We start from the raw sequence: 15,277 nt of genomic DNA on the forward strand, positions 1-15,277 counted from the left end.
ACTTGTTCAATCACCTTGTTCAGTTTGAGACTGAATAGTAGTTATTCAACTGTCCTGGGTCCAGAGTAGATTTCTTTAGGAGTGGATGCAACATTGCCCGCTTCAAAGCAGCAGTGACCACCCTCTTTTGCAACTAGGCATTTTACTGCCTCCCGGTCCTAGTCTTCCAGCTTTTTCCCCATCTTGAAGATTTAAGCAGCCTGGGGGGCAAAGGTCTTACAACCAGGTGGCAGATTTCAAACTTCCAAGAATCCTGTCCACATCATCAAACTGGACAAGCTGGTAGGTACCCCACACAACTGGACAAATCAGCACCCTGATACCCTCTGATCCTGTCACTGCTCACGTAGAGTCCGGGTTGGAACGGATGCAAGAGATTTTATCCACAAAGTATTTGGCAGAGTGATCACAGTGGGTTGCAGAGCAGTCTACCTCTTCCTCTTGGAGAGAACTCAGTGGGCACCTGACCACCTAAAAGAGTGCCACAGGTGTACACTGTGTGAATGGATGGTAGTGAAGAAATGTTTCTTTGCTGTCATCACTGCCATAGAGTAGGCTTTAAAATGAGCTCTAGCCTGTGCCTTGTCAGATTTGTCCCTAATCCTCCTTCACTGTCACTTTAGTTGTCTCTAGAGCTGGGCATGAACCAAAATACGAACCAAAATTTGCCACAAACTGGGCTGGATTGTAGTTTGCGAACTGGTGGTTCATCAGAGCCATTTTTGATGAACCGCCACGAACTTTAGGCCGGTTCGTTTGGTTCGTTTTTTGGTTCATCACTGCCGACAACCTGGTGCTGATCGATCAGTTTCCTACGCAATGGGGGGGGGAATGGGCTTTCTGCAGCCCCAGAAGTGACCTTCTGCTGTTTTCATGAACCAAATTAACCAGTTCACAAAACGGGCCAAGTTCATGAAAGTTTATGGTTTGTGGTTCTGGAAATGCGACAAATCACGAAATGCATGGTTCGGTATTTTCCTGGTTCATGCCCACCTCTAGTTGTCTCCCATCTTTTCATTGTCTTCAATCTTTTAGTAAACCAAAGGGCTGGCCAGGAGAGAGAGTGCCTACAATCGTGTCAATGGCCCAGTTCATTTCCTCATGCCTGAGATCAACAAGAGTATTGACAGGAGCACCAACGAAAACAACAGGAAAATCCCTGAATGCTGTCTGAAAACCATTAAAATCCATCAGGCTATGGCGGCAGATAATTGATCCCCCACTGCTACAGAGTTTTGGTACCCATGTAAGTCTATGTTCTGAAAGTGGATTTTACTATAAAGGTGTGTTATCCACACTGATGATTTTCTTGGCAATGCCAACTGGTTCACAGCATAGAGTAGAATGTGTGTGTGAAATGCGCAGCAGGATGCATCCTGATGTACATGGATTTGTGCTAGGTCAGCCACAGCTCAAGAAGGGTTGTCTACTACACTGAGAATTCTACCACTGAGACAAAGAACTTTTCCACTAGAAAGCTGTTTAGTTACTTCTAATTAGGTACATGGGGTTGAGAAAACAAGTCAGTCCCTTTAAAACAGGGATTTGAGGGAGGAAAGCCCTAACATCATAACTCTACCAAAAGCTGGGAAAATTCTGCATTTTTAAAAATGTAAAAATCCACCCCCATGATAAGCTATTGCTGCTAATCTTCACTCATCATTCTCAGCACAGACATTCCATTCCTTTGGCAAAGTATTTTGACTCATGTTTTGGCAATTTACATGGTTTTATAAAATACCAAGGTAGAAAATTCTTAATTGTAACACAGTAGGTGAGTATTTTGCAATTCAGAAAAAAAAAGATGTCTGTACATGCTTCTTTTTGTAGGTGTTACTTTACCCTCCTTTCATCTTGCTTCTCTTAGTCATTCTGCAGGATTTGTGGCTTGATCCTGTCCATGCCAGTTCATGCCATTTCTCTCATTATTCACAACACCTGCACTAATCTTTACGTACTTCCCCAGCCCAAACACTTAGACTGTACTTTCTATATGGTTTGGCCCTTATCTGCTATACATGTAGCAGTGCTCATAGCTCGGCATAACTGGTCACCTTTGTCACCTTTGTTGCCCACTGAGGATCATATGTGATGTTATCAACCTCAGAAGTAAAACAAACAAACAAACCTTTCCAGAGTTATTTGCATGCAAGTCATAAAGGAGCTACTCACTGGAATACTAAGAAAGATAAACATATGGCAAAACTCTAAAGTCTGTTTCTGGAAACCTACTTGGAGGAACAGCTAATCCATTGTTCAGTGTCTGAAAAATATTATGAATCTGGAGTGGGAAATGTATGTGGAGAGAGAGATCCAAGGAAACCAAGTTCAAGGAGCAAAAAAATCACAGTGGCTTTCCCAAAGCAGGCACAGGAGACCAACAGTGGAAGAGAAAATGTGACAAATAGAAAGTGTGAATATGGGGACAGTGAAACAGCCAGAAGCATCACCAGAATGCAGTTGCAACATCACTGGACCTGAAAATGTAGAGACAACTATCAGCTAAAATTTTCCCCTTAGCTCAATGGGAAAAACAGTTTGCTAAGGGTCAGACTGAATAACTCTACTTATAAGAAAGCAGCAGTTGTTATGTGTGGCAATAAGGTGTGTCAGTTACACAGCCATAGAAAAGGTTTGAATAGCAAGAGAAACTATGCTACATGTGGAAGGGAAGTTGGGAAAAAAAACAGAGGAAAGTGTACCAAAAAATCCCACATATGGAAACTATGTCCCTAATGTGCATGCCTCTGCATTTGCAGTAGTGATGAAAGCAACACAGAGAATACGTGTCATGTGGAAGCACCCTCTGTTTACAGCCTTCATCTATTTGATCATTCATCAGATTGAACCTCTGGAAGATTTCTCAGCTGACAAACATTGGTACATACTAGCATTTACAAAGTTAGAAGGCTGATACTGAGCTTCATCTAGTAGAAAAGAGTAAATATTTAGTCCTAGCTATTTTTAGTCTAAGCTTTACTTGGAGAAGTGCCAGAGTAAAGCATCAAAGCAGGGCAATACCCAAAAGGAACACTCTGAACTTAGACCCCCTTGCTTATTCCTCTCCTTTTGACTCAACAGATTTCTCTAAACGGATATGAGAGGGATAAATAGAAAAGTGGCTGTTCATAGGACTACAATGAATAGGAACTGACAAGCATAGCTGGATCTTGTCCCACTATTCCTGTACTGACACACAGCAATGGACACTGCATTTGAGAGAATTCTGATTCCCCCCTCCTCAAACTATGTACTTTATTTGTTTATATGGACATAAACCCATAGTTTGGGAAAAGATGACATTTTCTCCTAAACAGCATTCCTTTGTTAAATTTGAATAGTGACGAGAAGAGGGATCACACAACCATGCTGTTAAGTCAAGGGGTCCGCATTGGCTTCAGAGGTGCTTTGACCTCAGAGTCTGTCTCTACACAAGACATCTTGCATGGAGACACTCAAGTGACTTACCTTCTGTCTGGTCTTATACTCAAGTGTATTCTGCCTCTAGCAGTGCATGTGTATCCCCAATGGGAAAACAAGTGTAAGTCCTTTCACTTGAGCATCCCCATGTAAGATGTCTCCATAGAGAGACTCTCAGGTTGTTCAGTGTTCAAGGAAAGAAAGTAGCAGAACGTTTTTGCATTCCTTCAGCCTAACCCTGAATATGAGCATCTGTGGGCTTGCCATTGCAAACTGCACTCTACTGCAAATTTTCCAAAGCACAATGGTAGTAGTGTATATGTGCAGCAAGGTCTCAGGTCCTTGTGGATGTCAGGAATCATTTCAAAATACCCATTTTCCCTGCATACCTAAGAGGAACAGCATGCAGGATCCTGTGACATTTGCCCACTTCACTGATCAGGACATCAATAAGTAGAATACCAATTTTGAAAGTAGGGGGAGGCCTGGGTCCTGGTCTTGGGCAAAGTGTATAGGCTGACCTTGGGCCAGTCACACAGCCTAACCAACCTCACAGGGTTGTTGTGAGGATAAAACTGACAAGAGAATGATGTAAGCTGCCTTTTCATCCGCATTGGGGAGAAAGATGGGGTATGATTGAAGTGAAAAAAAATTCAAAGTCCTCATTTGTAACTATTGACTTGCCTCTCTGGATTATTGTGAAGATAAACAAGATAATAATTGTAAAATACTTTGCAAATCAGAGATGTAATAAATATAATTATAATATAAATAGAAGGTTGTATCCAAAAATACCCTTCCATGAGCAGAAGGCATATTTGTTCATGCCATGAGGGATCTATGACTTTGGGAGGATTTTCCAGTCAAGTTGCAGAGCACACTATTCTAAAGCACCCCCCCCCCCACCGACCCACAAGAGAAACTTTTCCAGTGTTCCAGGGGATGAGTCTGCAGGAGATGGAAGGAGGCAGAAAGGAGCTCTGCTCCAGACAATTCTTTGGATCCAGCCCATAAATAGAAGAATTGGGACTAGGAGGAGAGAGCAGTTGTACAGTTATCTGTAATAGTACAATCCCAGCAGTTTGAGCACACTTCTGCGGTAGGAGCTGCTTGTTGAGTCAATGACAGTTAAATTTGCTTAAGTTGGAAACAGCAGAAGCTTAAAAACTAACCTTATGCATACAGTGACATATGTAAGCTGTAGTCAGTGAGAAAGGGAAAGCTGCTCACTAGTACTAGTCCAGAAAGGAAACTCGCCTGAGCCACCTTAATCAGACAATACAGCACTCATAGATTATATATGTTAGAATCAGCTATGATGGAAAAGAGAAGGATTGAAAAAGGAGAGAAGAAAAACATGGTCAGAAAACTGAAGGAACAGCCCAAAGAGAAGGCACACTTTTCAAACATAGCAGCATTTATGTTTTAGTGGACAGACTGTCCCTTTTACACTAGTTAGTGTGATACCTACAATGGTTTCCTCTTTGTGAAAACAGCTCTTGGCAGGTTTTTCCCCTCCTCTTTCTTAGTGATGATAGCCTCTGCTTTTTCATTGGCCTGCCTATCATCACCAGCATCTGGTGGCTTTTCCTGTGGAAATAAAAAGGATACCAGCAAGCGAGTAGACATATTTGGTAATGTTTTGCTTCAGATTTTCGTGTTTGCAAGGCTTTTGCCTCAGCTGCAAAATGTTATAAGGTAGGAAGAATGGAGTTGGAACTAATTCCAGACAGCCCTTAATGCCTACAAATTTGTCTCAGTAAGCCAATTCAAGAAAGGCAGAACATGCAGAATGTTCATTATTTAACTGTAAGGTATAGCAAATGACTAGACAAACCACATCACCCTACTCCAATGGCCACATTTCAGGGAGTCTTTCAGACATTCTCCTTACTCCACAATCCCACCATCTTCAGTACTCCCTATACTTTAATTTTTTTTAAAGTACAGTGAACATAGAAAGGAATTTAAGTTGCACATGAAGGAAGCAGTCTGTTTATAAAGCACAATGCCCTTATTTATCATGGGTTCTTCTTATTACACCAGTTGAATATCTGAGACAAAGCTCCTTTCCCCACATGAAGAAGCTGAATAACATATATACTAGTTTGCTGTTTGTTTATTTCCACTCACACAAAGCTTCAGGTACTTTCTTCTTTATCCAAGCTTTTACCTCAAGAATACCTTCCTGTTTGTATGACCTATGTTTCGCTGCCACCAAAGGCTTTTGCCTTAAACCTCCTCAGTTTAACTGGTAATTTAGGAAGGCTTGTTACAGATGGTAGTTTGACAGAACTGTCATCACATGATGGTGGTTGTGAGGTAAAAAGGGATCTTTTTCTCTTAAACCAAAGTAGACTTTATTTTTAAGTACATAAGAGTGAGGGTTCCAGAGGTTTTGATAAGCTTATTGGTTTTAGAAGAGTTCTTAAACTTAGTGGTTTCAAAAATAATATCTTCTGAAAGTATATTCACAGACTCAGTCACACAAAGTAATTTTCCACACAGATCTTCACTAACAGAATAAATTCTCCACACATCCACACAGACATAGATTCACTCAGGCCTTTCCACACAGCTTGCCAGACCTAGATAGATTAATCTTTCTCTTTCAGATATACACAGACTGCCTCAGGCGCACACACAGTTTGCCTGACTTAAGACAGAATTTCTCAAAACACCATACCGAGTCACTGAAGCTGGCAGAATGAGACCCCATTCAGGCTTCCACAGTTTGCTTGATTTACCCAGAATGTCTTACAACTTCATACAGACAGTTTAGGCTCCACAGGTTGCCTCACTTAAATAGAATAACATATCTCTAAGATAAAGGGTGACTGAAAAACTTTCCCTCCACACTGACTAAAAGCTGCAGTTCACTCCACCCTTAGGATGCAGCTACCATCCTATCAGATTACACTCCAATCATCCATCCACCTTCACTCCTCCTTTCCTCAGAGGTTTACATTTAAACTAGGGATGCCAGGTTCTCCTACCCTGCTGATGGGAGGGCAGGGGTTCTGGCGTTTACCTTTTCGGAGTTCCTGGGTGATTCTTCCAGGAAGAGATGTCATCGCGCAAGTGTGGGAGTACGTGTGCACTTCTCAGCGAGCTGATTGGGGCCCCAAACAGGCCTGATTCAGCCCATTTGGAGCCAAAATCAACCTGCTGAGAAGCATAAGAATGCTCTCAGGGGTGGCATGATGATGTCACTCCCAGAGGTGATGTCACTGGGCCACTCCAGAAGCGCGCCTGAGGCAGCATTCGTCCACCTTTCCTCCCCCACCAGCCAGGTTAGTAGAGGCAGGGAGTGGAGGGTAGGAGCAGGGGATCCCCCACCCCCAGCAGGGCCATGGCATCCTTAATTTAATCTCATAGCAACACTTTTTAAAATCCCACATTTGGAAGCAGAAATAGAATCTAAATTGAATACATTACATGCAAAACATTACAGCATAGTTGACCAATGACTACATAGTATTATGTTTGTGGACTGGGAAAGATTATATAATCCCCTATAATCTCAGAATTTGGAGGCTTCATGTTGCTCTCAAGCCTGCAACACTTAACGACATAAGTTTTCTGGAATGTTAGAAAATTTAAATGAAGGAAGAAACACGTAAATTTCCCTTTTACTGGAGAACATTAAATCACTCAGAAGGTTTAGGAACAGGCATAATGGTGATGAAATCCACAGTCTGCTGTTGATTCCTAGTTTAGAATAATAAAATCATAGGGTTGGAAGGGACCTCTAGGGTTATCTAGTATAACCCTCTGCATAATGCAGGGAATCCACACACACACACACACCACACATACCCAGTGACCCCTGCTCCATGCCCAGAATGGCAAAACACCGTCAGAATCCCTAGCTAAACTGGCTTGTTCAATATATACAGCCTCTGAAAATGAAGGTTACTCATTTGGCTGCCACATTTATTGCTACCAGACCTTTCTTCCTTGTGTTCATTTAAACCTTTTAAAATGCCTTTCTGAACATTGACATCCTGCAGCAATGGTTAAGGTTTGTGTGAGAAGAAGTACCTCCTTTCATTTTCTATATTTGCTCAAAAGGAAGGTGACTCTGAATGTAAAATGAACCCACCTAATAAAAATGTTATACACCAAATATTGTTTTTACTGGACATAACTGTAAGTTGTAATGCAAATATAAGGTGAGCCCCTCTTTTTTATGGCATACCTGGGAAAAAAACAATCTTGCCTAGGAGTAAATACTGGAATTTAAGTATATTGCCCACCAACATTTGCTGAGCATGACCCAGAACTTTTTTGAATTTTAATACAAATATTGAATATTTCTCCTTATTATTTACCCCATTCTATCATGATTTTTAAAACCTCCATCACAAAGCATAATGGTTTACTGAAATACAATAAAATTTCTAATATATTTTTCTTTATATTAAGTTAACATATTTTTACTTTTTGGCTCTGTGTGGGAACTGGTTGACAACATTAAAACTGCTTTGCCGAAAGTGCTTTCTTTTATAGCAGGAACAGAAAGGTCGGAAATATGAGAAGAGCATTGGGGTGCCAAGAATCTCATTCTTTCTTGTTTTTTGGAAGAACTGCAATTGAGTTTTGAGAAAGTACTGCAGGAAAAATATTATTTAAGTGAGATAATTCTGTCTCACCAAAAAACAATTCTGACATCAAAAGTATCCACTGGAACTCCCTGCTGTCTTTGTTAGTAAGAACAGCTCATGTAGCTTAATCTCCTCTGCCTGATGTTGCAAATCCTTTTTAAAGCTGAAATTCAGGAGTTTGCTAGGCAAAAAATAAAAGTAATGTTTTTGGTAAGTTCACAGGAGTGTTAGTCTTCAGTATCTAAAAATGTCAGACTATGGAAGCTCCTCCTGTCTCTATACAATGGGTCTGGAGAATTGTTCCATCAGATACTTATAATACTAGTCTTACAATGTCAGGGTTATCATACCATTTTTCTTACATATCAATCACTCCTGTGTTTTACATTTTTTAATTGTAGGACTATTGTAGACTTTAATCTTTATGATGTTTTGTTGTAATCTAGAGATCAATGCTGATATAGAGGGTGAGAAGTCCCCAGCAGTGGCTATGGCCAGGATGGGTAATCAGGCAGTTGAATAAAGAAGATTTTGAATTAGGGTGTGAGAACACCTATCATTGAAGTAGTTCAGCGACCTTTGTCCCCTGCTTGTTAATGTATGAATTGGCATCTGTTCGATTGCCAGACTTAAGAGTCGATAGAAAAATCTGATCAGCAAACTTTTGTCTGCCTTGAAAGGTAGCTTAACCTCTGAGCATTCACAGAGTGCAAATTAGCATTTCTTGTCTAAAGTAGTAATTTTTTACGCAGATACCTCTGAGTGAAGAGTCATTTCATCACAAAAGCCATCCCAAGCTATCTTGGTTAATTTTGAAAATTCTTTTTAATAAAATGATATATCTGGGAACAAAAGCTATCCTATGAGAATAGCTGGGGGTGTATATATAGACAGGAACAAAATGAGGTGGGGCACTCTGTAGGAAGGAAAGTGGAAAAGTCCCAGTTTGCTAGGTCTGTGGATTGCTGGATATATGCCACTGTTTTTAAAGTAAAGTATGTGACTTAAAAGTTCTTCAATTTGGCTGGGTCAGACTCCTACAGAACTTTAATCGGGACCTCCAAGTCGACCCCTCCCCCCACCCCCACCCCAAAGTATTGTAATTTGGAATGTTTTCTTTGATTTTGATATTAATGTTTTTATTTTTCATATGGCAGTCATAATAAAAAAGCTTGAAGTCTCTTTTTTGTCAAAGCCACATCCCTATTTTCAGATATAATTTCATTTGCTCATTCTATTATTTAATGTACTTACTGTTTTGAGTTGGCTTTCATCTTTACATTGTTCTAAGGTATCAGGTTTGTGTGTAACCAGCTGGATAGGAGGTGATTTTGTTCTTTGAGCAGAAGTCTCAAGATATACAAGGGAATCTAGTTCTCTTGGATGTAACATATCATTCTGTATTGTATCCAAGGAAAGGCATTTGTCAGTTGAACCTGGACAATTTTCTCTTTGCTGTTCAGAAAGCAAATGCAAAAGTATTGAAACCAAGTTATGCTGGCAAGGATGTGTATTTGTAACATGATGTTCAGAGTAAAATCTGTATTTTCCTTCTTTTAACATCTAAAATGAGTTACTCATATGTTATCAAAATCAAAAAGAGTCCAGTAGCACCTTTAAGACTAACCAATTTTATTTTATTGTAGCATGCTCGGGGGTCGCATAACTAGTTATGCGACCCCCGAGCATGCTACAATAAAATAAAATTGGTTAGTCTTAAAGGTGCTACTGGACTCTTTTTGATTTTGCTACTACAGACTAACACGGCTAACTCCTCTGGATCTATGACTCATATGTTATATATCTGAAATTATTTCCCTTGGTTTAAATGTTAGCCTTAGAAGTATGTCAAGAGGTGAAAAGATACTTTGTGTCCATTGCAGACTGCTCCATTAGGGTGAATGGGGCAATGTCCTATGAACTCAGGCTGCTCCCAGATGGCCTCCTTTTTGTCCTTAGCATACAGATGCTCCATTGGACCAACCACAAAGGCCACACAGGCCCACACAGATTTGTTTATTCAGGCTAATGGAGAAAATGGCTATTCTACAGGGTTATTCCAGGTTGGTAAATGGAGTAGGGGAAGGCTTACACCCCCTCCACCCATAGTCCTGATATAAACTGAGGTTCCCTCCATACATCAATTTTTTTAAAAAAAATACTGTGCTTGACAGCTGTATAGACTGCCAAGTGATTTAATCTGGTTTTTCAGATTCCATATGAACCTGTGTTAATGAGGAACTTTAACTGTTATTTTACTACTCCAACTATATGTGGTCTGTGTTCAGCACTGAGGCAGTCAGCTAAGTAAGTGCTGCTGTTCATAAATAAATTTAGCAATAAAGTTGTTCTGTTCATAATCAATTTTTGCACGGACCATTTCTTTACAAATCTATGAAGCCTCATTCCTGTGCTGACTCTGGTATTAGGAATGAAGAATTCCCAGTGATCCAAATGGGGTAGAGCAACAGAAAGAAGGACACCCAAGGGAGACCTTTTTGTGTCAGCTCTAGACTTCCCAGTCTTACTAGTAATACATGCAACTTGCTGGACAGTGATCATGGACAACAAGCTGTTCCTCCTCTTTCAAAGGCTACATGTGGTAAGAATTTTGGCTTCTAAATCCAGTTCATAAACTCTCACTTGGTGGGAGAGGAGCACAAGCATGGGATTATCATGAGAAGTACTTCATGATAATTAGAGGACTGTAAACCTTCCTATGGGTTGACTGCATTATCCAGCTGAACTAGAAACTTTAAAAAAGAACTGTAGAAAGGAAGGTACGGGAGAAAGAAAAACAGATGGAGTTCCTTGCCTCAGGTTAAAAGGTATCCAATAGTTCTCCAAATTATTACAAAGAGTCAAGTTTGTATAAAAGTGATTTCTGAGTCAAAGATTCAAATCAAAACATAAATTTGTTTAGAAGAGAAATGACTGAGAGGCTGGCTGCAGTGATCAACGTCATCTATCAGGACACTGCAGAAAATGAGTTTAACGGGACAGGTCTGCTTCCACACAGATAGGAAAAGCTGCCCCCTGTTGTGCAGGCAGCAGTGAGTGGGATGGAGGCACACGAGCACAACAGTCACACTCTTCATCCTTGCGCTGCTTGCGCCATCCCTCCCACCCCATTCCTGCTTCTGGACTGATCTGAAAACCATCTTGCCAGGTTCCTTCTGCAGCCCTGCACCCTCTCAAACAGCTGAGCCTTGTGCCGAGTTGTTTTTCAGCCCTGTTAAAGGCCTGCGATAGCACAGGTACTTGAGCATCACCAATTTGAAGGTGGTGCTAAGCTCTGCCCTTCCTGCAGGCACAGTTTTATGCAGAGTCTCTACCTGCAGCCAACACTTTTCAGTTGCAGTAAAGAATGTTGTTTGTTTGTTTGTTTCATCTTAAAAGAGAAAGCCTCAGGAGCCCTGTGAGCTGTGCTCAGAAAAAGCCTGGTGTTTTGTGGAAGTTTCCAAATAAAGCAAGGACATGCTGCATGCCATCTGGGACAAAATTCCCATGTGGAAATAGACCAGGTTAAATGGAATTCACTTCTGATTCTTCTAAGCATGATTCACAGCAAGTAAGAACAATTTGTAATTTATTATTAATAACTCACAGTTGTATCCAAGCCACAATAAGAATCATGAAAATGTTCTGAATAGCATTTGGTTATGTTTGGTTGCTGCTGAAAAAACAGAGAATGGAGAGCGAGGCAAACTTATCAACAAGAATTTCAGAACATTCTTATAGTTCAATAACATTTTTTAAAACAAACAAGGAAAGTTATTTTCCCCTCAGATGGGAATACAATAATAAATTAATCCAGTTCAGGATCATTTCCTATGTTAGGATTTTAAGCCTTGGTACCATCTCTACAAGCCACTTCTGTGCCTATAATTTGTAACAATTAATTTTACTGGGACACCCCCGCTTCCGGTAACAAATGGACATAATTGATTTAATGGGAAAAGTCATCTAGATTGAGGGTCCCCAAAGCCATGCATAGGGCTCTTTGTGTGCATGCTGGCTTTCCAGCTCCCCCTTCTTGCAGCAGTCGTCTTTGTAATGCTCATGAGTGGCGCCTCATACATGTGAGAGGATCCTGCATTAAATTAGGCCACTTCTCAACCCAGCATGCATGGAAATACTTGGAGCTGTAATCATTTAATTGGCAGAGGCATACTTTATGGTTGCTTGAGAGCTGTAGTTAGGAGTTTTCATTCTTTTGTATTTTATTGATTGTTTGGTTTTAACAAGCAGTTTCATTTTATGTTTGTAAGGTGCCTTGGGGATAGGGTTGCCAGGTCAACATACCTTCCCGGTGGGGTGGGGATATGCGGTACACACCAGCATGGAGCTATCGGCGTATGTGCAAAGCAAGCATGAGCTCCCAACGCCAATGTGATGATGTCACTTCTGGAAGTGACATCATTGCATTTTGCGTGGGGAATGCTCCCAAGTTTCACAAAGTGCAGGAGCACTCTTGTACAAAGAGTTATGATGTCAGTCACTTCAGGAAGTAATGTCATCAACCTGCCAGAAACATGCTTGCTTGAGTTGCTTGCTGCTGGTGGGTGACTGCTGGGCAGCTTGCAACCTCACCCCAATCACCAGCAATCAGCAAGCAATGGGGCAAACAGCTGGAAGATTGCCCACCATGGGCAGGCATCTGGGAACCCTACTTGGGGACTCTGAATAGAAAGGGGGCTTAGAAAAGTATGAAGTAAACACACAGACAAACCATGAAAAGGCTTCCACCATTCATCACAAAGACTATGATATTCTATTAGCAATTTCTGCAATGCCAGAAACATTGTTTTACAGGGTCTAATGAAATAAATAGGGTGTTTTCTTTTCCCCACTGAAGCAATTTTACCTTTTGAATGTCAGTAATGGAGACAACCATGGGAGAGGGTGAAAAGAAGGGAGGCAAGACTTAAAAAGCAAAGGGAAAAAAGTTCTTGATCTATATTCACTGACGTATTTGTGTATGTTGTTTGCTGCCCCTGGAAACTTATGGTTGAGGGACAGTATGCAAATCCTTAAAATGAATCATGAAGGATAAATGTGAGTTCACAGAGTTACACATATGCATACTCCTTGCTTGCTTTGTATCATCTTCCAATGCTCTGGCAAACACTGGGGCATATAAGGATGCCGATCATTGTCTTCATCATCTAGTAGAGGCTTTTCTGTTTTGTTTGGTGTTCTCTCACTGACCTCCCCTCCCTCCATTTATGTGTTTTGTTGAATTGTTTTACATGTATGTATATTTTTAAAAAATTGTTATATTTTTGACTACTGCCTTGGGGGCTCTAAGTTGGTTGAAAGGTGGCATAGGAATGTTTTAAATAAATACATAAATAAATAAATAAATAAATACATAAATACATAAATACATAAAAAGAACAGTGTGAGCAGGGAGAGCCAGATGATTCCCTTCTCCTACACAGGGCCAAGCTACAAGTGACGAATGACACTTGAACGGCAAGTGAACATGTATTCCTCCCTGTTCACTTGTGCTCCACTTGCACATAGTGATCGAGTGGAGTGCAAGTGAACAGGGAGGAATACATGTGAGTCTGTTCACTTGCCATTCAAGTGTAATTTGTCACTTGTAGCTTGGCCCTCAGTCTTTACAAGAGCATGCAGGAAAGAGAGAACATTGGTTGAGCAGGTCTACGGCACTCCATCTTCAAATTCTTCCTAAATCAGCATACAAGAAAATTCAAAAGGATCTTAGATTATTTGTTTAAAACAAACATGAGACAGCATCTGCCCTGCAAATCAAAAGGTGTTCAGGACTGGTGTTTGTTTACCTGAATGGAAACAGTCTGAAAGCCTTGTATATTTATGATGACACATAGTTAGGTGTTATTTCTGGGAAAGTCTTGGAATGCATTAAACTATTTTTCTTTTATCAGACAAAGGCAACCTTTGTCCCTTCCCCTGACATCCTTTATACATAGAGAAACACCCTCATACCACAGACATTTTCACTTTCTTCTTTTTCTGCTTTTCCTCCCCTTTTTTCAGTTTGTTTTCTTCATCCCTTTGCACCTGTTTTGAACAAAAAAGGGAAGTGAAGCTATTCATGGGACAGCCATTTGGACTCAGAGGATTCCAGTCATGGAATCTTCCCTGAAATGGGACAGAAATAGCTGCCTTCAAATAAACTGTGTAACTAAACACAGATGCCTGCTTCAGGAAGGCATACCACTTTGGAAGGCACTGCCACACTCACATTCAGTGAGTGTGAACACAGCCGGAAAAAGCCGTCCTCTGAAAGCAAACCGGTTTAAAGGAAACATGTTGTATCGCTTGAATCGTTACAATGGACATGTGGTAGATAAAGCTAGAGGTTGCTTAAAACAGATAAAAAAGGGTGAAATCTGGATTAAGTTCTCTTTGCTACTGATTCTCTGGGCAAGCCATTGGCTTTGGGGAATCAGACTGCTTCAGTCACAGTTCTCTGTCTGCAAAATGGAAGTAATACTGTATGCATGGAATGAAGGCTAGCACAATAAAGACTGCAAAGCATTTTCTTCAATGGGTCGTGGTAAATAGCAGAAGTGATCTTGTGTGGAATCTGTTGCTGCCTGTAATCTCTCTCCTCCCTCCCACTATTATTTCCCATCAGTTGCCTATCATTATGCAGTACAATGTGTTTTCTCCATCCCATGTATTTATCTCTCTTTTGTAAAGAAAATAAATCCTTTAAAATGTAACCCCCCATATATTTCATTAACGATCAACAACAGATATTTATTCCATTTATTCTTTTGGCACCAACTTCAGTGTTTATTCTTTTTTTTAAAACATAGCTAATCAACCCACATATGTTGGCATAAGATTCACAAATATGTCATTTGGCCTTACAAACAATTTTTAAAAAAACCCCAAGAGGAAAATATCATTTTTCAAAAGTACAAATCTGGGTCCTTGTTTAGAGGACCCAGATTTTTCACTCTTTCCCTTGACTGTCAGTGTGTAGTTGTGTTGTCTTGGTAATTAGATAATTTTTTTAAAAAAAACAGGTTTTGCTCATTTTTTCTGTTTTATTATATGTTTTACAGAGAGCCAGTTTGGTTTAGTGGTTAAGAGCAGCGGGACTGTAATCTAGAGAACTGGGTTTGATTCCCCACTCCTCCGCTTGAAGCCAGCTGGGTGACCTTGGGAACAGCTCTTTCTGAGCTCCCTCAGCCCCACACATCTCAAGGGCGATTGAGGATAATAATAGCACACTTTGTAAACTGCTC

General features: G+C 40.6%; 1 protein-coding gene across 9 annotated transcripts in view; it reads right to left on the reverse strand.

Annotated features, from left to right (window-relative positions):
- LOC129326929 (uncharacterized) overlaps nt 1–15,277 on the reverse strand; it is a 228,339-nt gene that overhangs the window by 69,402 nt on the left and 143,660 nt on the right. For 6 of the 9 annotated variants that reach the window (XR_008596770.1, XM_054975299.1, XM_054975276.1 and 3 more), the window contains 4 exons: nt 14,004–14,078; nt 11,635–11,703; nt 9,282–9,482; nt 4,892–5,010 (listed from right to left, as the gene is read on the reverse strand). Coding sequence is in view for 8 of the 9 variants with exons in the window: in XM_054975299.1 (XP_054831274.1) it covers nt 4,892–5,010; nt 9,282–9,482; nt 11,635–11,703; nt 14,004–14,078 (464 nt within the window). In the remaining variant the exon portion in view is untranslated. The remainder of the gene's footprint in view (nt 1–4,891; nt 5,011–9,281; nt 9,483–11,634; nt 11,704–14,003; nt 14,079–15,277) is intronic. The other 3 variants (XM_054975273.1, XM_054975290.1, XM_054975282.1) reach the window with 3 other exon arrangements.

Source organism: Eublepharis macularius, chromosome 1, assembly GCF_028583425.1.
Source record: "Eublepharis macularius isolate TG4126 chromosome 1, MPM_Emac_v1.0, whole genome shotgun sequence".
Lineage (NCBI taxonomy): Eukaryota > Metazoa > Chordata > Lepidosauria > Squamata > Eublepharidae > Eublepharis > Eublepharis macularius.